The 24,698-nt window shown below is 47.5% G+C and overlaps 1 protein-coding gene across 3 annotated transcripts in view; it reads right to left on the minus strand.

Moving 5' to 3' along the window:
- LOC116950877 (uncharacterized) overlaps nucleotides 1-24,698 on the minus strand; it is a 50,629-nt gene that overhangs the window by 14,116 nt on the left and 11,815 nt on the right. The window contains exons 5-12 of one of the 3 annotated variants that reach the window (XM_076073178.1): nucleotides 18,366-18,514; nucleotides 17,079-17,196; nucleotides 16,231-16,427; nucleotides 15,668-15,815; nucleotides 15,216-15,284; nucleotides 12,061-12,300; nucleotides 8,817-9,038; nucleotides 5,552-5,791 (exon numbers count right to left, since the gene is read on the minus strand). In XM_076073178.1, the coding sequence (XP_075929293.1) occupies nucleotides 5,552-5,791; nucleotides 8,817-9,038; nucleotides 12,061-12,300; nucleotides 15,216-15,284; nucleotides 15,668-15,815; nucleotides 16,231-16,427; nucleotides 17,079-17,196; nucleotides 18,366-18,514 (1,383 nt within the window). Of the gene's footprint in view, nucleotides 1-5,551; nucleotides 5,792-8,798; nucleotides 9,039-12,060; nucleotides 12,301-15,215; nucleotides 15,285-15,667; nucleotides 15,816-16,230; nucleotides 16,428-17,078; nucleotides 17,197-18,365; nucleotides 18,515-24,698 lie in introns of all 3 variants that reach the window. The other 2 variants (XM_076073177.1, XM_032969002.2) reach the window with 2 other exon arrangements.

The following is a 24,698-nucleotide window of genomic DNA, read 5'->3' on the forward strand; positions in this document are numbered from 1 at the left end:
GTGGGGTACGGGGCATATAGCTGATGGAATGTTTGGACAATGCACAGTCCACGTTTTCTTCTTTAACACACCTTTCCCAACTGGAGTCGCCATGCAGAAGTAACAATTGCTGATATGATCTGTTGGCTCTCTCCAAATCATTGCCACCGGAAAAGGCATATATTTCCTTTTCCTGTTCAACCACTGGTGAAGATGTGTTGCGCAAGTGTTGCAGCATATGTGTGGGGCCCAAATCTTGTCCTGTTCTCCAATTTTGCAGCCAAAATAAAGGTGATAGGCTTTCTTAACCATAGTGGTTATACTGCACTCTTGTGATGCAAAAGTCACTTCACCACAAACATAGCAGAAGTTATCTGCCTTGTTCGCACAAGTACGAGGCATCTCTGCTCACTTTGGCTAAACAGAAATGTGTCCCTTTACAAAATCAAACACTGACAAGCACAGCACTGCATGATTTCTAGAGCTGATATAGGGCAATTTGTTCAGCAGAGGGATGTAAGCCTAGTTATGATTGCATCATCCATGACTTCTAGGAATAACATGATGCAATTCATATCATGTATAATGCTATACCAGGTTCGGATTGGATCATTCATTGTTTTGCTCAAAAAGCAAGTACTATCCAAACCAGTCATATATTTATTCATAGATCCAGTCACATATGTATTTTAGTCATTTCTGGTTTAAAATGAGATCCTTTCCCTTTATAACTGACTTATCCTCCGCCATTCCCAAGTCAAGGGTAGTATATACTGACCCAGTAGCATTTCTTGAAAGACTAGAGCCAATCAACAATTTTAAGCATCATTTTCACTCTCAGTGACCCAGAATTAGTCAAGTTGGACTACATTTATTTCGGAAACATTTTGGCTGTATACCAGTGTAATTAGAGACAAATCTCTATTCTTTCAACATTTTTGAAAAATATTCGAAAAATACTTAATTCACAAATAAACTGCTACCTAAAAAGTCATAATCTCCTGCACAATAAACAGTTTTCAAGAGGAGTACTGCACCACCCACAGCAATGACGGATGTATTACAGTCACTCCAGTAACCTGGATTAAAGCCACTACTGCTGTACACTATTCCTCAACTTGTCAAAATACTTTGATACTGTTGGCCATAATATTTTACTCACAAAACTTGGTCAACTAACATTTTCAGACAATACAATAAGCTTGTTTAAGAGTTACCGTTCAGACCGTTCTCAAAATGTACAAAATGATCATATCTCGTCCAAAAATATTAAAATAACAAAGGGTGTTCCACAAGCTTCCGTGCTTGGTTCAATTATGTTCTTATATGTAAACAATCTTGTACTAAACTTAAATCACTCAGAATTAAATCTCTGTGCAGATGACACTGTCATGCTAGTATCGGGTAAATCTTCAAACAAAGTCAAACAATACCCAACATCATTTCGACTTCACTCAATACAACTGTCATCACTAAATTTCTCCTAAATTCCCCCAAAAAACTAATATGCTCTTTCCTTCAAACAAAAATGCAGTTTTATTCCCTTCACCGATTACGAATATCAGTAACAACATAACTGAACAAACGAAATGCTTAACACTTGGATTTATATTCTTTGGATCTTTCGGTAAAGTCACGTAGATAGGTACAAATTAATAAATATGAAATAAACAAAAAATACGATGTTTCGATTACAACACAAGCGGTCGTCATCAGGAGGAAAGAGGGGGGAAGCTGCTGAATGCAGACTGTTTTATAGGTTTAAAATGGGTGTAGTCCTAGGGTCATAAACGAAGTGGGCAGGGATAGTGATGTTAATGTGAGAAAATGTTGCTGTGGTTTTCACACCTGATAATGATTGCTTGTGTTGCAGTCGAAACGTCGTGAGAATTTTATTGTTTTATATTTTTATCATTTTATTGTTTCCCTTCTACGTGACTTTACCGAAAGAACCAAGAATATGAATCCGTGCAGTCACGAAAGTTTTAAATCAAAATTTGACTTTTATAGATCGGATCTCTGAGCTGGGCTCCGCACCTCAGGGTCGCTGCCTTCGGGCAAGTGAAAATTGTGCGCGTTAGAAATTATAATTATTATTCATAGGTGACAAAGCCTTTACCGTTGTAGCACCAACGTTTTGGAACAACCCTATTTCCTCCCTTTAACATCGTAAATCTTCCTTCAAAAATATCCTGAAGCAGAAGATTAGCGCTGGATACAGCAGTCACATTTGCCAGTGTGATTTGTAACTTTCATCTTTACCCGTGTATCGATAGTTACATTTTAATGTGCAGTTTTATTGAGGGACTACTGTGTGTTATCTTGGTGTGGTCTGGAATTGGTTTTGTTGTTTTGTTGATTTGCCAAAGCATGCATTTAGTATTGAAAAATCGGCAGGAATTAATGTACTTATACAATGTATACTTATATGTTTTATTTATTTGTATTTAGTGCATGGGTCGGCAACTAAAATAAAAAGAGCCATTTTTTTCTAAATCAGTAATAACCTCAATGTTTCAAGAGCCGCAATGCATGTGAATACGAGACGTCCTTAATAAATAACGTCATGGATCAGACCTTCATGAGCCGGAAGGTTGCTGACCCCTGCCCATGGTAAACTGGACTTCCATGGTCAACTGGACTTCCATGGTGAACTGGACTTTCATGGTGAACTAGACTTTCATGGTGAACTAGACTTCCATGGTGAGCTGCACTTGCTTGGTCAACTGGACTTCCATGGTGAACTGGACTTCCATGGTGAACTGGACTTGCATGGTCAACTGGACTTGCATGGTCAACTGGACTTCCATGGTGAACTGGACTTCCATGATCAACTGGACTTCCATGGTGAACTGGACTTCCATGGTCAGGGGTCGGCAACCAAAATAACAAGAAGAGCCATTTTTTTTCGAATTCGGTAAAAAAACCCTCTATATATCAAGGGTCGCAATGCAGTCCTTAAAGAGCCGGATGCAGCTCCGGAGCCGCAAGTTGCCAGGAGGGGGCGATGATTTGCTGCCGTGTGTAATGCCAATGGAATAACTCGTGGGTAATATTCAATATTTGCACCTTATGGCGGGACCCCGGGGTCACGAATAAACGGAAGTAAAAATCCTAATTCATTTCTTCATTTTTGGCGACTCCGTCCCACTGCGCACATAAATGCCGCGACCCACCTGGCGCGGATCATTCTGTTGTCATGTCGTCCAAGCGCAGCGAGGATGAATGCGCAGAAGAGCTGAACAAGCGAATGCACTCTATGCTCGGGTATGGGCAGGATCATAAGTGTTATTCAAAGCTGCTCAAACTGCCTACACTACTTAAGTCCTTTATTTGTCATAACGGTATGCATAATACAGTGAAACTGCTCTCTTATCTTCATTATTATTTGTGACCTACCAATGTCTGCAGCCAGGATCAATCGATGACAATCCTATTACCTGCAGATATTTAACAGATGAGATGCGTTGCACCGTGAATTCCTCCTGTTTGATAATATTTCTCTTACTCTTTGGTTCTTTCGGTAAAGTCACGTAGGTAGAACATTTATAATAGATCATGACGTTTCGATCGCCACACAAGCAACCGTCTTCAGGTGGGAGTGAGAAACAGGCTGCTGAAACAAGTCCTTATATATAGAGCCGAAGGGGGGAGAGGGGGGTTGCCGCATCGGGCAAGAGGGTGGGGGTTGGAGCTTGTGCTGAGGTGGCCATTGTATTGTGAGAGATTCGCATGTCAGTGTGTAGTGAAGGTATATCAGCCACTAGGGGGATAGAGCACTGAACAGGATGAAGGAAAGGCGGGGTATGATCGAGGGTCGAGTGTAATGACGGTATATCAGCCACTAGGGGGATAGAGCGCGCAGCAGGAGACACAGACAGAGACAGAGAGACATATAGATAGAGAGATACACCTTGCGAGACACACAGAGAGAGACACACAGAGACACAGAGAAACACACAGAGACACAGAGAAACACAAATCCACACTGAGAAACACGATGATTGACAGAGGGATGTAAATTTAAAAAAGTGGTAAGCAAGTCACTAAATATGAATTAATAATGCATTCATTATATACGTCCGATTTATCAAGCTTGGACAAGGCAGGAAAAACAACAACAAAGCAGTCCCAGACCACACCAACACAACACCACACAGTAGTCCCTCAATTAAATGGCACATTAACATTGAGCTATCGATACATGTGTAGAGGAGTACTGTGAGTAGCCAATGAGGGATGAAGGAAGTGCGCGTTGGTGGAGAGTTATGCGAGACCAAGGATGACATAACGTCACGGGTAACGTAGGGGGACTTTCGGAAATCACTTTCGGGAAAGTGGGCGGGGCCGAGCTGGGGGAGGAGCTGCCGAGAGGGTTCTTAAAGTGGACCACGTGACGGACAGGTGGTCGTCGTCGGGGAGGCAGGGAAAGAATCGGCTGGAAGAAATCTCTCTCTCCTCGTTGCGGGGCAGTGTTGGCTGATCCCCTGCCCCGGGCAGACGAGTGAGAGAGCCTAGGGGTACCCGAAGTAGGCCCGACATTTATAGTTATCCCAGGTCCAAGTGAAGGATGGAGAATAGAGTGCACCTACACCGGTGTAAGAGTAGGATGCAGTGTGAGAACGTGTATTATTAAAATGACAACCAGCCCTTATAGTATTCCTCGTCTCCGCGTGGTTGGATTGCAATACACATGGGTAAGGATGAAAGTTACAAATCACACTGGCAAATGTGACTGCTGTATCCAACACTATTCTTCTGCTTCAAGATATTTTTTAAAGGAAGATTTACGACGTTCATGTTAATTTGTAAATTGCGCCCCCAGCCTGGTACCACGAGATAAAGAATCCGTTCGGAGTTCTTGCACGGGTGGTTAGCGAACTCCGCACGAGTTGCCATTATATTTCTGTGTTACCTGCCGGTCTTACTACTTGAGTGGTGCATAACTGGAAAGTTGTTTTACTATGCCGCTGTGACTTTCCTTTTCTTCACCACGGTTCTCCATGGGTCGTTCTTGTAAAACAGCCGATGGCTTAATGTTTATTCCTGTCAACAAATAAAATATAATCTCACAGGGCATCATTGTCCCTTGTGAAAGAATGGACCCGCAGAAGGAGATTTCGTGAACTTCAATTGAATCTGTCTGAATTTTTGTTTATTTCAGCAGGTCAGGCCCACTGAGCAATATAGCTTTTTTCAGTAGCGACCTGACCACAAATAATAGTTCAACGAAGTGGCTTATCATGTGATAATATATAGCAGCCAAATACTCTAAACGCATGTTTCTAAATGTGCAGGGAAAAACCGGACGACCCGGAGAAAAAAACACCCGACCATGGAGAGAACATGCGAACTCCAAATATACGGGCTTCAGGGTCGGCATTGAAACCACGACCTCCTGTATACCGGGCAAGGAAATTAACATCTCGCCACCGTGGCGCCCAGGAACGAAACCACACAAACGGAATCAACACGATGATAACGGGAATTTTGATGTACGGGGCCACAAATAATAGGGCCGGCAGATAAAAGGCTTGCAGATAAAAGGAGTCTTGCCGAGCTGACCGTTTACCTTGCTGAGTGTACGCACCGGAGCCCGGCGGGCAGGGCGGGCGCACCACTGTGTCGTGCCGGGCCGCGGAAGCCGCCACCGCCGCTGCTGATTTGGCTGATGTCCACGCGTTGCTGTCACCCATCAACTCGTAGTCGTTCAGTTCCGGGACAATGTATGGATCCTCCTTCATTTGGCCATCCGCCAAGTCTCGTGCGCATTCACCGTGATCCCACACCCCTGGGATTTCCTGAGAAGAGACTGAATCCCCGGCAAATATGCGCGACGCTTTAAATCACAACCACGTGGTTATATTGTATATGTATCCAGCAACCGTCTTCAGGTGGGAGTGAGAAACAGGCTGCTGAAACAAGTCCTTATATATAGAGCCAAAGGGGGGGAGGGGGGGTTGCCGCATCAGGCAAGAGGGTGGGGGCTGGAGCTTGTGCTGAGGAGGTGGCCATTGTATTGTGAGAGATTCGCATGTCAATGTGTAGGTGACGGTATATCAGCCACCAGGGGTATAGAGCGCGCAGCAGGAGACAGACAGACAGAGACACACAGAGACACATACATAGGGAGATACACCTAGAGAGACACAGAGAGAGAGACACACAGAGAAACACACAGAGAGGGAAACACCCAGAGAGAGAGACACAGAAAGACACACCCACACACATAGGTTTTTTTTGCGATTAAGTCATAGTCCTCACATATCGCTCATATCAATGCGGATAAGAGGAGCGGCGACAGACTACTCTGTAGCGTAACATTGGTATAAACGCTTGTTACAATATGAACAGTGCATTAAAAACGCGTACTATTTTATGTACTGTGTACAAAGTGTGTTCACAAATCCACACTGAGAAACAATGATTGACAGAGGGGTGTAAATTATTTTTTCGATAGCGTATTTAAATAGAGATACTGCAGGTAAGTAGTTTTCAGTTTTAAAGTCATAGTTTAACAAGACAACACTTGCCACCATCCTTCAAACCCATTGGTGAAAAAGAGCAAAGTGTTTACATTATAGCATGATGTTTATGCGAGAGCCGGGGGCTTATGGGACCCCGGGGTCCCGCCATAAGGTTCAATTGACAAATTTGGACCATGACGCCGGCACATATAATGGCTTCATCTTTTGCAATGCCGTCGCACGAACGTCCACTATGAAGCAGACAATGTGTATTGTATGGTTAATACACCTGCCATATTCATGAACAAAGTGGTTGTTTGTGTATTCATCATCTATCCACTGCTGAATGAAGTCCTCCCAAAGCTATCACGCAACTCTCATTGTTTCACAATGCAACAATCCATCTAGCTGCTGCACACGAGCTGATTTCATCGCTCTGTGGCGCACGTCCTCCTTCAGTTGTCACTGTCATTAGTCTCAACCACCAGCTTTTACCAACTGACGTGTGTTTTCTGATAAATGCGTTCCTCCCTCTCTCTCGGTGTAATCCCAAGCATGTGCCTCTCCACGCTTCTTTGCGCACTTTTTAAGCAGTGCACGTTTCACCAAATTTCTAAATGTTTTCGGCATTCACATATCACAACAAAAGGACGTGAGAGCAATTTTGCAGAATGCAATTCTAAGTGTGCACGAGTCACCACCAGTAGTGTCGGCACTCCCATCGTATTTGTGTACTGTTCTAGATTTGAAGCTTTCGTGACTGCCAGGATTCATACTCTTTGTTTTTTTTGGTAAAGTCACGTAGGTAAAAAATAAAATTAAAATAAATGAAAACAACTAAATTAAATCACGACGTTTCAGAGGCAACACAAGCTTCCTTCATCAGGTGTGAAAAAGGCACAGCAAAATAACTGTAGAGAGAGCTATTTCTGGTGATAGACTGTTATATAGGGTCAGAGGAGGGGGAGGAGCCAGGGAGGACGGGCGCAGTATGGGGGGAGTGTGGGTGGAGCAAGGAAGGGAAAGAAAATGAAGAACATTGGACCCACTGATGGTGGGTGGGGGGACGCGGGGCGGGGGAGAGTATCGGTTTAGGTTTAACATGGTTAATCACATCTTTCCAATGATTGCTCAATTTGAATCCATCTTCTCGGTTGAAGTTATGTCTATGTTTATAAATCTGTATGGCTTCATAGACGAATCTTTGGTGGTATCCAGACGGCCTGCAGAGTACCTTGTTGCGGGGCAGTGTTGGCTGATCCCCTGCCCCGGGCAGACGAGTGAGAGAGCCTAGGGGTACCCGAAGTAGGCCCGACATTTATAGTTATCCCAGGTCCAAGTGAAGGACGGAGAATAGAGTGCACCTACACTGGTGTGAGTGTAGAATGCAATGTGAGAACGTGTATTATTAAAATGACAACCAGCCCTTATAGTATTCCTCGTCTCCGCGTGGTTGGATTTTAATACACATGGGTAAGGATGAAAGTTACAAATCACACTGGCAAATGTGACTGCTGTATCCAACACTATTCTTCTGCTTCAAGATATTTTTTTAAGGAAGATTTACGACATTCATGTTAATTTGTAAATTGCGCCCCCAGCCTGGTACCACGAGATGAAGAATCCGTTTGGAGTTCTTGCACGGGTGGTTAGCGAACTCCGCACGAGTTGCCATTATATTTCTGTGTTACCTGCCAGTCTTACTACTTGAGTGGTGCATAACTGGAAAGTTGTTTTACTATGCCGCTGTGACTTTCCTTTTCTTCACCACGGTTCTCCGTGGGTCGTTCTTGTAAAACAGCCGATGGCTTAATATTTATTCCTGTCAACAAATAAAATATAATCTCACAGGGCAGTGCATCATTGTCCCTTGTTAAAGAATGGACCCGCAGAAGGAGATATCGCGAACTCAATTGAATCTGTCTGAATTTTTGTTTATTTCAGCAGGTCAGGCCCACTGAGCAATATAGCTTTTTTCAGTAGCGACCTGACCACAAATAATAGTTCAACGAAGTGGCTTATCATGTGATAATATATAGCAGCCAAATACTCTAAACGCATGTTTCTAAATGTGCAGGGAAAAACCGGACGACCCGGAGAAAAAAACACCCGACCATGGAGAAAACATGCGAACTCCAAATATACGGGCTTCAGGGTCGGCATCGAAACCACGACCTCCTGTATACCAGGCAAGGAAATTAACATCTCGCCACTGTGGCGCCCAGGAACGAAACCACACAAACGGAATCAACTCGATGATAACGGGAATTTTGTTGCACGGGGCCACAAATAACGGGGCCGGCAGATAAAAGGCTTGCAGATAAAAGGAGTCTTGCCGAGCTGACCGTTTACCTTGCTGAGTGTACGCACCGGAGCCCGGCGGGCAAGGCGGCCGCACCACTGTGTCGTGCCGGGCCGCGGGAGCCGCCACTGCCGCTGCTGATTTGGCTGATGTCCACGTGTTGCTGTCACCCATCAACTCGTAGTCGTTCAGTTCCAGGACAATGTATGGATCCTCCTTCATGTGGCCATCCGCCAAGTCTCGTGCGCATTCACCGTGATCCCACACCCCTGGGATTTCCTGAGAAGAGACTGAATCCCCGGCAAATATGCGCGACACTTTAAATCACAACCACGTGGTTATATTGTATATGTATCCAGCAACCGTCTTCAGGTGGGAATGAGAAACAGGCTGCTGAAACAAGTCCTTATACATAGAGCCAAAGGGGGGGAGGGGGGGTTGCCGCATTGGACAAGAGGGTGGGAGCTGGAGCTTGTGCTGAGGAGGTGGCCATTGTAATGTGAGAGATTCGCAAGTCAATGTGTAGGTGATGGTATATCAGCCACCAGGGGTATAGAGCGCGCAGCAGGAGACACACAGACAGAGACACACAGAGAGACACAGAGAGAGAGAGACACACAGAGACACATAGATAGGGAGATACACCTAGAGAGACACACAGAGAAACATACAGAGAGGGAAACACCCAGAGAGAGAGACACAGAAAGACACACCCACACACGTAGGTTTTTTTTGCCATTAAGTCATAGTCCTCACATATCGCTCATATCAATGCGGATAAGAGAAGCGGCGACCGACTACTCTGTAGCGTAACATTGGTATAAACGCTTCTTACAATATGAACAGTGCATTGAAAACGCGTACTATTTTATGTATTGTTTACAAAGTGTGTTCACAAATCCACACTGAGAAACATTGATTGACAGAGGGGTGTAAATAATTTTTTCGATATCGTATTTAAATAGAGGTACTGCAGGTAAGTAGTTTTCAGTTTTAAAGTCATAGTTTAACAAGACAACACTTGTCACCATCCTTCAAACCCATTTGTGAAAAAGAGCAAAGTGTTTGTTTACATTATAACATGATGTTTATGCGAGAGCCGGGGGCTTATGGGACCCCGGGGTCCCGCCATAAGGTTCAATTGACAAATTTGGACCATGACGCCGGCACATATAATGGCTTCATCTTTTGTAATGCCGTCACACGAACGTCCACTATGAAGCAGACAATGCGTATTGTATGGTTAATACGCCTGCCATATTCATGAACAAAGTGGTTGTTTGTGTATTCATCATCTATCCACTGCTGAATGAAGTCCTCCCAAAGCTATCACGCAACTCTCATTGTTTCACAATGCAACAATCCATCTAGCTGCTGCACACGAGCTGATTTCATCGCTCTGTGGCGCACGTCCTCCTTCAGTTGCCACTGTCATTAGTCTCAACCACCAGCTTTTACCAACTGACGTGTGTTTTCTGATAAATGCGTTCCTCCCTCTCTCTCGGTGTAATCCCAAGCATGTGCCTCTCCACGCTTCTTTATGCACTTTTTAAGCAGTGCACGTTTCACCAAATTTCTAAATGTTTTCGGCATTCACATATCACAACAAAAGGACGTGAGAGCAATTTTTCAGAATGCAATTCTAAGTGTGCACGAGTCACCACCAGTAGTGTCGGCACTCCTATCGTAATTGTGTACTGTTCTAGATTTGAAGCTTTCGCGACTGCCAGGATTCATACTCTTTGTTTTTTTCGGTAAAGTCACGTAGGTAAAAAATAAAATTAAAATAAATGAAAACAACTAAATTAAATCACGACGTTTCGGAGGCAACACAAGCTTCCTTCATCAGGTGTGAAAAAGGCACAGCAAAATAACTGTAGAGAGAGCTACTTGTGATGATAGACTGTTATATAGAGTAAGAGGAGGGGGAGGAGCCAGGGAGGACGGGCACAGTATGGGGGGAGTGTGGGTGGAGCAAGGAAGGGAAAGAAAATGAAGAATATTGGAGCCACGGATGGTGGGGGGGGGGGGGCGCGTGGCGGGGGAGAGTATCGGTTGAGGTTTAACATGGTTAATCACATCTTTCCAATGATTCCTCAATTTGAATCCTTCTTCTCGGTTGAAGTTATGTCTATGTTTGTAAATCTGTATGGCTTCATGGACGAATCTTTGGTGGTATCCAGACGGCCTGCAGAGTACCTTGTTGCGGGGCAGTGGTGGCTGATCCCCTGGCAGACGAGTGAGAGAGCCTAGGGGTACCCGAAGTAGGCCCGACATTTATAGTTATCCCAGGTCCAAGTGAAGGACGGAGAATAGAGTGCACCTACACTGGTGTGAGTGTAGGATGCAGTGTGAGAACGTGTATTATTAAAATGGCAACCAGCCCTTATAGTATTCCTCGTCTCCACGTGGTTGGATTGCAATACACATGGGTAAGGATGAAAGTTACAAATCACACTGGCAAATGTGACTGCTGTATCCAGCGCTAATCTCCTGCTTCAGGATATTTTTTAAGGAAGACTTACGACGTTCATGTTAATTTGTAAATTGCGCCCCCAGCCTGGTACCACGAGATGAAGAATCCGTTCGGAGTTCTTGCACGGGCGGTTAGCGAACTCCGCACGAGTTGCCATTATATTTCTGTGTTACCTGCCGGTCTTACTACTTGAGTGGTGCATAACTGGAAAGTTGTTTTACTATGCCGCTGTGACTTTCCTTTTCTTCACCACGGTTCTCCGTGGGTCGTTCTTGTAAAACAGCCGATGGCTTAATATTTATTCCTGTCAACAAATAAAATATAATCTCACAGGGCAGTGCATCATTGTCCCTTGTTAAAGAATGGACCCGCAGAAGGAGATATCGCGAACTTCAATTGAATCTGTCTGAATTTTTGTTTATTTCAGCAGGTCAGGCCCACTGAGCAATATAGCTTTTTTTCAGTAGCGACCTGACCACAAATAATAGTTTAATGAAGTGGCTTATCATGTGATAATATATAGCAGCCAAATACTCTAAATGCATGTTTCTAAATGTGGAGGGAAAAACCGGACGACCCGGAGAAAAAAACCACCCGACCATGGAGAGAACATGCGAACTCCAAATATACGGGCTTCAGGGTCGGCATTGAAACCACGACCTCCTGTATACCAGGCAAGGAAATTAACATCTCGCCACCGTGGCGCCCAGGAACGAAACCACACAAACGGAATCAACTCGATGATAACGGGAATTTGTTGCACGGGGCCACAAATAACAGGGCCGGCAGATAAAAGGCTTGCAGATAAAAGGAGTCTTGCCGAGCTGACGGTTTACCTTGCTGAGCGTACGCACTGGAGCCCAGCGGGCAGGGCGGGCGCACCACTGTGTCGTGCCGGGCCGCGGGAGCTGCCACCACCGCTGCTGATTTGGCTGATGTCCACGCGTTGCTGTCACCCATCAACTCGTAGTCGTTCAGTTCCGGGACAATGTATGGATCCTCCTTCATGTGGCCATCCGCCAAGTCTCGTGCGCATTCACCGTGATCCCACACCCCTGGGATTTCCTGAGAAGAGACTGAATCCCCGGCAAATATGCGTGACGCTTTAAAGCACAACCACGTGGTTATATGGTATATGTATCCAGCAACCGTCTTCAGGTGGGAGTGAGAAACAGGCTGCTGAAACAAGTCCTTATATATAGAGCCGAAGGGGGGGAGGTGGGGTTGCCGCATCGGGCAAGAGGGTGGGGGCTGGAGATTGTGCTGAGGAGGTGGCCATTGTATCGTGAGATATTCGCATGTCAATGTGTAGGTGACGGTATATATCCGCCACTAAAGGGATAGAGCGCTGAACAGGGTTATTAAGGAAAGGCAGCGCTGAACAGGGTGAAGGAAAGGCGGGGAGATCGTCGAGGGTCGAGTGTAATGACGGTATATCAGCCACTAGGGAAATAGAGCGCGCAGCAGGAGACACACAGAGACACACACACACAGAGACACAGAGAGACACACAGAGAGACATAGATAGAGAGATACACCTAGAGAGACACACACACAGAGACACACAGAGAAACACACAGAGAGGGAAACACCCAGAGAGAGCGACACATACAGAAAGACACACCCACACACACATAGGTTTTTTTGCGATTAAGCCATAGTCCTCACATATCGCTCATTTCAAAGTGGATAAGAGGAGCGTTGACCGACTACTCTGTAGAGTAACATCGGTATAAACGCTTGTTACAATATGAACAGTGCATTCAAAACGCGTACTATTTTATGTACTGTTTACAAAGTGTGTTCACAAATCCACACTGAGAAACACGATGATTGACAGAGGGGTGTAAATTATTTTTTCGATGGCGTATTTAAATAGAGGTATTGCAGGTAAGTAGTTTTAAGTTTTAAAGTCATAGTTTAACAAGACAACACTTGCCACCATCCTTCAAACCCATTGGTGAAAAAAAGCAAAGTGTTTGTTTACATTATAACATGATGTGTATGCGAGAGCCGGGGGCTTATGGGACCCCGGGGTCCCGCCATAAGAGTACAGTGAGCATAGAAGTACAGTATAACAGTGTATATTGCCGCACCACCTGTTGCCCACCATGAAAACCAACAGCCCCGTGACAACCTATTTGTACTCTTTGGTTCTATTCGTTAAAGTCACGTAGGTAAAAAATAAAACAACAAAAATCACGACGTTTCGGCCACAACACAAGCGGCCTTCATCAGGTGAAGGGATCAGGCTGTCTCAAGGACAGCGCTGGAGTGAAACATAGCCACGCTCAGACAGCGACCTTTAAGCTGTGTGCGAAGAAACAAGGTGCCTTTACAAAGGAATTAGCATAAAAATTAGCATTTGATTGGCCGACTTAGCATAGAGGTGCGGGTGCACTTGCCGTTTGGCGCGGGGGGGGGGGGGAGTTTACCTATTGATGGTGTGAAAAGGAAATTTTTAAGAGCTGCGAAAGTTTGGGGTACCACTACTTGAAAAATATACTGTACCATTGAAAATTAGTTTAATGTTTGGTTCGATTTAGAACATCTTTCCAATGGTTGCTTAATTTGAAACCATCTTCTAGGTTGAAATTGTGTCTGTGTTTGTAGATCTGAATTTCCTCGTGAACAAATCTCTGATGAAAACCCGTGGGTTTGCAAATAACCTTGGTATCGGAGAAAATTATATCGTGATCACCCACAGCGTTGTAACAGTGATCAGCTACGGCAGAAGAATTCGTCTTGCCGTGTTTCAAATCTGATTTGTGCTCGCGAATTCAGTCAGAGACATGTCGCTTTGTCTCCCCGATATAGCAATCACCGCAGGTACAACGCAATTTGTAAACCCCGGGGTACTGTAAGTCAGGAATGACATCCTTCACGGATGGGATCAGATCACGAATTTTGTGTACTGTATTGGACCGGACCTGGATCTTGTGTTTGTTTAGAATTTTGGAAATCTTTTTAGTAACGCCTGCTATATATGGTAGTGTGATGGTTTTGACCAGAGTATCAAGTGGTTGTTTCTGTATGGAGGGAGAAACAGCTTGGCGGATGGTACGGTCAGAGTATCCATTCCTTTTGAGGGCCAGGTGTACATGTTTTAATTCACTGGTCAGGTGGTGTTGGTCCAAAATGCACTGAGCCCTATGGTATAAAGTTTTGATGAGAGAATTATTTTGGGCTGGGTGGTGGTGGGAATCAGGTTTCAAGTAGGAATCTGTGTGGGTGGGTTTCCTGTAGACAGAATGCCCCAATGAGCCATCAGGTCTCCTCTCAAACAGAACATCTAAGAATGGTAGCTTGCCATCTTTCTCGACTTCCATGGTGAATTTGATGGCGAGATGTCTGGAATTGATGTGGTGTAGGAAAAGGTTCAGAGCTGGGAGACCATGTGGCCAAATGACGAAAGTGTCATCTACATATCTCTTCCACAGGGAAGGTCTGAGGGTGGAAGTCTGGATGGCGTCTGATTCAAATTTCTCCATGAAAATATTGGCTATCACTACCCATGGGGGTACCCTCATTTTGTTTGTAGAAGGAGCCATTCCAAGTAAAGTAGGTATTCTTGAGGCAGTGCCTAACCAGTGCAGGTGTGTCGGGGTCTAGTCCATGTTGGACCAAATTTTCAATTATTTCAGTGGTATCAGGTACTGGGACCTTGGTGAACAAAGAGACCACATCGACGCTGACAAGGATATCGTCACGGGACAGTACAACGTCTTTGACCATAAAGACCAATTGGGCTGAGTTAAGTACTGCTGAGGCGGTCTTGCCAGTGAAAGGCAGCAAGGTATCTGACAGAAAACGTTTGTGTGTGACGGTCGGTCATCCGAATGCCATCCAGGACGAGCAAATTGGCCGCAGGCCACAGGAATGGAGCCATTTTGCCGAGCGCAATCTGACTCGGCGATGAGAGGGCGCACCACTGGGTCCGAGGACCCACACGCAAGTCACGCATGCGTTTGTGTTGCAGCAAAAGGCTCACCCGGCATTGGGCTGGAACGTGAGCGGAAGTCTGCTGCTGTGCCCGGACCCTTGTCACCAACATCTTCGTCTGCACAACCGTTACAGGAAACGAGGAATGTCATTGGTTGTGTGAGAAATGAGAATTGGCCGGCCAAGGGGTGCTCGGCAGTAGAGCGAGTGGCTTGCAATTGGAAGGTTGCGGGTATTTAAATCCTGATTGAGATATGAACTCAACCGTCGAGGGTCGATTAAACGAGCACCGCTTTGTGGGGAACCCAACGGTGGTTATCCAATGGAGAGACTCGCCTCTGCCATAGGATCGAGGAATTCCCACCAGTAGCTCAGGCCAGTAAATAGGAGATGGCCATCGATGCCTCAGTGTCCGATTGGTTCAAACAAATCACGTTGAATGGGAATTACACGGCACGAATTAAAAAATCACAAATTCACAGAAATTCATGATTCACTCACGGGCTTTGCTGTCCTCACACTCCTCTGCTTGGCTTAGGAGGTTTTCCGAAATTGTGCTGCAGAGTTCCTCCTCTGATGAGTCCTTGCAGTCATCGCCGTGGTCACCCAGCCTTAGCTGCTCCTCCTGCACTACCGACCACTGGATATCCTGAGCGCACACAGCCCAGGAAAATCGTGCGCATGCGGAGCTCTTTTGTCAATCTACTGCTGGGTAAGGTCCTCCCGACTAGATTCACCGCCTTTATCACAAGCAAAACCGGGGAATATTTCTCAGTTCTATTATCAAAACTGTGCGTACACTAATGTGATAAAGTTGAACACACGAATACTGGTACCATATATCGGTACAAATAAATTCCTGCCACCCGAACACAGATGCCAATTTGAGGATAGTCAAACCTGCCGTCGTAAGTCGTGGGGGTTAATTGACCATACTTCTTGGCTCAGTTATTTTGTAATTTTCACCGTTTTATTCACAACGAGTAAATGTTTACAGACCCCCTTTGTTGATAATGTTCTGGCTAGTTACGTGTGCCGCACGATGCATTTTTAAAGTGCCGTACCCCGGAGTTTTGAATGAGCTCCGTTAGGGCTGGGAATCCGTGCCGGTGGGCCAGGGAGCCGGGGGAGTCCCCGTGCCAGTTGAGAACGTTCCGGGCCGACTCGGAGCCCGGGCAGCGCAGCAGCTGTGAGGTGAGGCACCGAAGGCCGAACCGCGCCGAGAAGTGCAGCAGGGTCGGCAGCTCAGCGTCCGCGGAAGCTGCGACGCGAGAGTGTCAGTGAAGTCGGGGAGCACGGAGCATATCGAGCACACATCACAATACAATTCTTCTGCCCACCACGTAGCTCTGAAGTCTATAATACCTATTATGCTTAGCGGCCATCCATCTAAGCACCAACCATATTTAGATCTGACTGTGTCCATCCAGTGCTCACCGAACTGGATTGGCTTCCGGTTGTCAAACGAATCACGTTATAATGTCGCACTTTTTACACACAAAGTGCTTGCCACAAATAAACCACAATACCTTGCTGATCTCGTGAAGTAACATCAACCATCACACGAACTCTGTTCATCCTCGCAGCGGTTTTTGGCTAGCCACCAAACAAAGATGGTCACTGCAACGCACGTTTTCAGATACGCTTATGCGGCCGTCTGGCACGCTGTTCCTTCTAATATTAGGAAGCCACTGGAGCTATGCACTTTTAAATTTAGATTGAAAACTAATTTATTTAGAACCGCTTTTTGTTTTTAGTTTGTTGTCCTTCCCCACACCTCTGATTAGCATGGTTAGCTGCGTATGGTGCAAAAAAAGGTCAACATACGTACATACCAACACCTTCGCAGCCTTTCCCAATTGAGTGATCCCAAACGTGAGCACAGCTAAATGGGGGGAGGGTGTACACTTACACGAGTCTGGTTCTCCGACAGGGAACGCCTGCACTCTCGTCCCAGACAAGTTGCTCTGCAAAGACTCGGTGAGCATCTCGTCCATCTTCTCTGTGTGGCTGTGGTGCATTGAAAACGCCTGCATGCGACAGAGAACAGAACCGTCACCTCGACTGGCCAGGCAACGCCGCAGCAAGGCCGCTTGCAATGCGAATTCAAATCCTGGTCGGGAGTCGACCCAGCCTATCGCCACTAAGTAGGCAAGTCAACAGTGGTTGTCCTGTGGATATACTCTCCTCTGACATAAAAACGTGTAATTTCCACCACTGACTCAGGGATGTAAGCAGGAGATCAGCACCACCTCAGTGCCTGTTTGAGCAAAGCAATCACATTGATTAAAGTCAATAAGCGACACAGACACTAACTATTGTTTATTCCATCACCTTGCAAGCCTTCTCGACGACAGCTGGAGTTTTCACTCTCAATACCTCTTGGGACTTATTTCTGAATCCAATACTGGCTATGTAGCGTAGCTCACTATCGTTATGACGATGATGATGATGACAATGAGTACACTCGTTGTTTTCTCAGGAAGGTCTCGCCGGCTCTCAGGATTCTGTTTCTTTAATTTTTTAAGGTGGGTCCTGCTAAGTCTTTACGGTGCTTTATAATAAATTGATTTAGCGGTAATTAAAATTTTGATCTTGATGCCGGCACACAATGGTCTACTCTTCTTCAAATGACGTCCCGGCACCTTAAACGTGCACTGAGTGAAGCGGACAGACGGCGCCGAGTCTGCTGTGGTGAATACAGCCGCAGTGTTCACCGCTCAAGCAAGGCAGAGTGATTTCTACCTCCGGTTTACAGCACTGAGTCAGTGTCAGAATATCTATATTCGTATGGGGTGGGCGAGTCTATCCATAGGGCATGTTACCAGGAGCATAAACCATCACAATAACTCCGTTCATTCTCGTAGCGACTATTGGCTAGCCATCGAACAAAGACGGTATTGCTCGCTTTCAGATGCGCTTCTACTGCCATCTGTAATGGTTTTCCTTCCGATATTAGGAATCCACTGGGACTATGCACTAATACATGATCTAGATTGAAAACTAATTTTTTATATTCAGTTTGTTGTCCTTCCCCGCACCTCCGATTAACACGGCTGGTTACGTACGGTTCGATTGAAGTTCAACATACTTACACACGTACCAGTGGTTAACTGTTAATTGTTATACCGATTCGCTAAAAAGTTTCCTAAGACTTTTACACAGCAAGCGTTTGCTTATTGCCGTGGTCCGCACTCACCTGCTGCATGAAGCTCAAGGGATTGGTGACGCTGTGAAGCAGGTGGCGCAGCTGCTGTTGTGGCGAGACGTAGGTGAGCTCGCCCAGCGCCAGGAGGTCCCCTGCCTCTCCGCTGTGCACGGCTACCGTGGCGCGGCCCGGGCCCAGCTCTGTGTTGCACAACCCACGTGGGGCCGTCACCGCTCACCCTTACTCAGGCTCTCTCCACGTCGACGCTTCTGTACATCACTTGGACTCGACGTGCTTTTAGAACAGAGCCTGGTCAGTATCACCATTTCCTCTGACGGTGTAGCTCGCCGCCGCCAGGGTTTTGGGCGCATGAGTAATTTACCTTCCGTTTGTTGATGCTGTCTTGTGAGTTAAAGGTTTGTTTTTCCAGGATAAGGTGCAACGTGCTATTGAAGCCAACAGCAATATCAATAAGCAATGTGTAGTAATACCCCGATGTACGTCTCCTCCCCCTTTTACGTCGTATCGCAAATACTTTATAAATGCCACTACTTGATTTGTGTCGCCTCAACCCACACTTATGTCGCTGACAGCATCACCCGTCGTTTCTCATATCAATTTCCTCAGGATTCACCTCCACCACCTATGCTGTGAATCGCTTTGATTTATGTCGTTTCGCTATTCGTTGTTGAACCTTTCAGGGACGCATCTACGATGTAAACACAGATGTTGCAAAACTTCCTTCCCATGCACGTCAAGAAGAAGCCATACCCTGGCTCACCAGAAGGCGGTACAGCAATTGTAGACATCGACATCTGTTCCAACCCACCCTGGGGATTACCAGGAGAAGGCAGTACAGCAAAGTGTGGACTCCAACTATTCCCTCTCTATGGGATAGCGTTTCCCCCTCCCACGCGTGGGGTTTCTCCGGGTGCTCCAGTTTCCTTCCAGATATAAAAACTCAACAATTGACCAATAACACCTTAATATATCAAAAGACCCAAGAATATATAGAGGGCCGCAGAGTTTGAACAATTGTTGGAAGTGCCGGGTCATCGTATGGCTCCATGCTTATCTGCGGTTCCTCCTCGCACCTCTGAGTTGTTCTCTCTCTCTTTGACAGTTAAAACTGTGCGGTGGCGTGTGACAAGTTGACATTATTATAACCAGTAGATAACTTGTTGTATGTATGTTGAACTTGTTTTGCACCATAGGTTGCCCGCCGTGCTAATCGGAGGTGCTCATTAATGGAAAATAAGAGACAGTTGTAATTTTATTCTTACACTAAAAATAATCATCTTTTTAATGTGTAGTGTGGTTAAATACATGGCACACACTGTTGGCCGAGGGCAACCGAGGACAAATAGGTGCGCTTGTGCAACATTAGGTTGCACGAGTACGTAACTGCGGAGGGCGACTGGATGGCCTTTCGTCATCGGTTCGAGGCTGCCTACATCTCGGTGGGATGGATGCCCTGCGAAGCGCTCCGAGCTCTTCCCATGGCCCTCGACGATGACTCGCTTGCCGCTTTCTTCGCCATCCCCGAGTCGGATAGGGCGACCCTCACGCGCGCTCACACCGAGATGGCTGCAATTTATGACCCCCCATCTAATGTTCGCAGAAAATTTCATCTGCGATGACGGGGCGAGAACGAGACGCCGCTGGTGTATCGCAGTGCTCTCCTCTCGCTGGGGCACGTGGCTTTTCCGCGAATGGACTCTCTCGCCTTGGAGAGACTTCTCTCCTTGGCTAGGGAGTTGGGGGTCACCCTTGTGGTGACGGAAGACAAGGACCTAACTTCTCTGCAGGTGGCCCGCGGCATCCACGCACACCTCGACCTCAACGACTGGCCGGCGGTGGTGGCCAGTACATCAGAGCCGGCCGCGAACGAGCATGTGGGTGCCTCCTTCAACCGTGGGTTGGAGGAGAGGGGTGCCGTGCGGCACCCGCCAGTGCGAGAATGGCGCCCCAGGCTGAGCCAGCCGCCTGGGCGCCCTTACCGTACCTGCTACAGGTGCGGCTGCATGGGACACATCACCATTGACTGCCGCCACGGGACCAGAGGGTTCCCGCCGCACCCATCCTCCAGCTTCAATGACTCCTCCTTCCGCAATATACAGGCAAGTCCGGACGCATCAGATACGCGGCCATTTTTGTCCCATCACCCATCTAGCATAGGTCGTGTGCGGAATCAGTTTGTGACATCTCATCCCGTCGCAAGTTGTGCACGAGGTGCGAGTTCGGTGATGTGTTGGGCCGCGCAGCACCAATCACTGGGACGCGTTGGCTCATCGGGTTGTGGGCGCCGTGGCGGGTTCTTCAACAATTGTGGGGTTGATTCCAGGGATCCAGGTTCAGTTGTTAATTGACACGGGGGCCGTTGCGACGATGGTTTCCTAGACCATGTTCCCTACGTTGCCTTCGTCATCCGTTCCTCTTGCCCCCGTGGACAGCGTTTGTGTTGCGGCTAACGGGGGGAGCCTGGATATAATGGGGCAAATGTCGGCCTCTGTTCAAATTGGGGAACTCTTTTTGGAAGGTCAGATATTAGTTTCACGGACGTTAGCCGTGCCTTGTTTGTTCGACACCGATTTTCTGAGCAAGATGCCCTTGAAAATTCGAATCGACCAGGGGTGCATTGAATTACCGTCGGGACAGCGATTGCAGTTTCTACATTCCCTTGGTCGACAGCTGTCGCAGAATGCTGTCATTCATGCGCTGGCTAGCCAAACCGTTAAGGTGCCTGTGGGTTCCCAAATGCCCGTACCACTGCGATTGCGTAAAGAGTTGCCTTCACCGGGGCCGGAGGAGGGGATCTTGCTTACTCCTTCTAACGTCGTGTCACGATCCCCTTCGCTGGTGGGGGCTATCATGGTTGTATCTGCCGAGCAGATGCCGTATCTGCAAATACTGAATGCGGGACACGCGCCGGTTGTGATTCAGGTGGGTACTGTCCTGGCACATGCTTCGGTGGCCCATTGTTTTGATGATGCGGAGCTGGCTCGTTTGGTTGCGGGAATGTGGAGAAGCCTGATGTGCCAGATTCTGCGTGGCTGGAATCTCTGTGCTCCGAGAACCCGGCACTTACGGTAGTTCAGCGAGCTCAGCTGCGCCGGCTCTTGAACGATTTTTTTGGATGTATTTAGCACTGGCAAATTTGATATTGGGAGCACTTCTCTCCTCCATCATCACATCAATACGGGCGATGCACCCCCAATTCGGATTAATTCGCATAGACTCAGCCCCGCTGAGAAGGAACAGGTATGCCTGGCTGTCGATGAGATGCTGGCAGCGGATATTATTGCCCCATCCAATAGCCTGTGAGGTGTGCCCATAGTCCTAGTGAAGAAGCGTGATGGGAACTCGTTTTGATTTTTGCAAGCTAAATAAGATATTGGTGGCAGATGCGTATCCCCTTCCTTGGATGGACGACTCGTTCGATGCATTGTTGGGCGCGCAATTCTTTTCGACGCTTGATTTATTATCTGAATTTTGGCAATTGCCCCTCAATGACGAGTTGAAACCAAAAACTGATTTTTGTATGCCCCAAGGCCTCTATCACTTCAATTGCCTTTCGATGGGCTTGAATATGGTGCCAGCCACCTTTTAGCGGTTAATGGAATTGGCCATGGCAGGGTTGCAATGGGATTCTTGGCTTATATATTTGGATGACATTATCATCTTTAGCAAAACCTTTCACGAACATTTACAGTGATTGCGCTCGGTTTTCGAGAGAATTGAAGACATCGGTTAAGTACTTGGGTCATATAGTTAGCGCGACCGGTGTCGCCACAGATCCGGAAAAGACCTCGTGTGTACGCACGTGGCAGGCGCCTAAGTCGGTGGCTGACGTCCGCAGCCAAGGCCCAGAGATTTCGGTGGGATAAGGTCGAAGAGGAGTCCTTCCTCGCTCTCCGTGCCGCACTCGCCGATGCGTATCCCGATTTCGCAAAGCCCTTCATTTTGGATACAGACGCCAGCGATATGTGCATCGGGGCAGTCCTTTCCCAACTTGTTGAGGGCACAGAGAGGGTGGTTGCATATGGTAGTCGAGTCCTGTCTCCGGCTGAACAACGCTATTGCGTCACGCGCAGGAAATTACTAGCCATGGTCCATTTCATTCAACTCTATCGTCCTTATTTGTATGGACGGGACGTTGTCGTCCACACGGACCATGCGGCCCTCCAGTACTCCCTGTGCATCGACCAGCCATTCGGGCTCGAAATCCTCCAGGGATTCTCATTCACAGTGGTGCACAGGAAAGGCACCCGGCACGTCAATGCTGACGCCTTGTACCGATTACCGCCCCATGTCGCGTGCACATGTGCCTCGGGCGCGTCGCGATGTAAGCCCTCACAAGGGGAGGCGCCCATGGTGCTCACGGTGGCCGGGACAACGCAGGAGACTGACGCTCAGTCGCCACGTGATTCTATTCTGGATCTCGACCATGATGAGACGTGGGCTAAGCTGCAGGTTGATGACGCCTTGCTGTTGACGTTGCGCCATCGTGCTTCTCGGGGACCAGGGCCCGTGGGTCGCCCAACCATTGTGCTGCGTGAAGGATTCCTCATGCGTTGGGAGGGGGAGTCACAGCGTTTTTCCTTGATCATACCCAGAGTCCTTTGGGGTAAACTTACAAAAGCTGTGCACGAGAAGTTAACGCATCTGGGTGTGCATAAAACGTTGGAAACGTTGAAAAAGGACTTCTACTGGCCCGGCATGGAGAGTGATGTCCTCCTCCTGATTAAAGGCTGTGCCGATTGTGCGCGTCGGAGATCTCCCACCCTGCGTTCGTGGATTTCGTTACAATCCATTGTTGTGTCACGGGTGAATGAATTGGTGGGCCTTGAGATTTTTGGTCTCTTTCCAGTCTCAAAGAGAGGGCACAAGTACCTCCTTGTTGGGATCGAATACCTGACTCAGTGGCCTATGGCCTGGCCCTTGGTTGACCAGTCGGCCGCATCTATAGCTGGCGCCTTTTTGAACGGCTATGTCCTAGATAAGGGAGCCCCGGAGCAGCTACTCGCAGATTAGGGCAGGAATATCTCCTCCAAGTTGCTCCAAGAGGTGTGCAAGTCCTTAGGCAAGCGGGAAAAAAGGCACCTCACCATATCATCCGCAGACTGACAGGATGGTTGAGCAGTTGCATAGAACCCTTACCACCATGCTATGCCAGCAAGTGACTGAGGGCCAGGCGGATTGGGATCTGCACATTCCGGGGGTCTTTGCTGCTTACAGACTTGCCCCCCATGCCTGGACGGGATTCTCACCGTTTTTGTTAATGGATGGGAGTTCAGCTGGGATTGTGCCCCGCGCGGAAAGGATCGGCAGTGCCTGATCCGATGTTGAAAACACTTGAGCAGCTGCAGTTGGCCTGCAAGGCCGCTAGGAGCAACTCGGCCCGCAGACAGGCCCGTAATGAGCGGCTAAGGGGTCAGGGAGGGACAGGAATACCTTGGCAAGTGGGGGACAAGGCTTGGTTACATTGCACACAAGTGCCTGTGGGCATGTTTCAAAAACTGTACCATCCCTGGCAAGGACCTGTCGAGGTCATTGAGGTTCCGCGGCCACAGTGCGTGCATATTCGATTGGGCCGGCGGCATTGGTTTGTGCATCCATCGTGGTTAAATACATATGTTCCGTCCGGTCTGGTCGATTCATCTCCACATCCCTGGCAGCCAATGTCTGATGTGTCCGGTGCGCCTACCGCCACGCCTGAGGTAATGGGACGTGAGGAGGATTGTTCTGTACCGCCTACAGGACCGGAGAACCTAATGGCCACGGACGGAATGTTGCGGACTCCCGCTGCGGACCACTCATCACACCCGAGCAGACCCATCTCTACCCGTGGGTACGGCCCTACCGCAAACACTCGTTCGCAACGCATCATTTTTTGTTGATTTCCCATTCCCTTGTTCTTGTTATTGTTGTTTGTTCATGGTCGCCGCTTACGATTGTGTTGTTGTTAGGGGTTGGTCACGATACATACGCGCACGGTTATGTATATTAACAGCCAGCACGGCTGCATTTTTATTCGTGGGGGGAATGATGTAGTGTGGTTAAATACCTGTCGCACACTGTTGGCCGAAGGCAACTGAGGACAAACACGTGCACGTGTGCAAAATTAGGTTGCACGAGCAAACCTCCACCTAATTTGGAAGGGAAGCTGGTGCAGACCAGGTCAGCCCAGGGTTGCATGCTGACACTGGAGGTGTTGCCAGAGAGACATGCGATAAGGGGTGGTTAATGGCCTGACAGGCGCCAGCCTGTCTGGCCCTAAAGAGACACAGGGGAGGAGCTGGATAATTGGGAGGGGGATATAAAGATGGGCGTGTGAGCGGAGCGGGAGTTCATGTTGCTGGGGACCAGAGGGAGAAGACACCT

The sequence above is a fragment of the Petromyzon marinus genome, chromosome 41 (genome assembly GCF_048934315.1).
Source record: "Petromyzon marinus isolate PM22_M1 ecotype Great Lakes invasive population chromosome 41, UKy_Petmar_22M1.pri1.0, whole genome shotgun sequence".
NCBI lineage: Eukaryota > Metazoa > Chordata > Hyperoartia > Petromyzontiformes > Petromyzontidae > Petromyzon > Petromyzon marinus.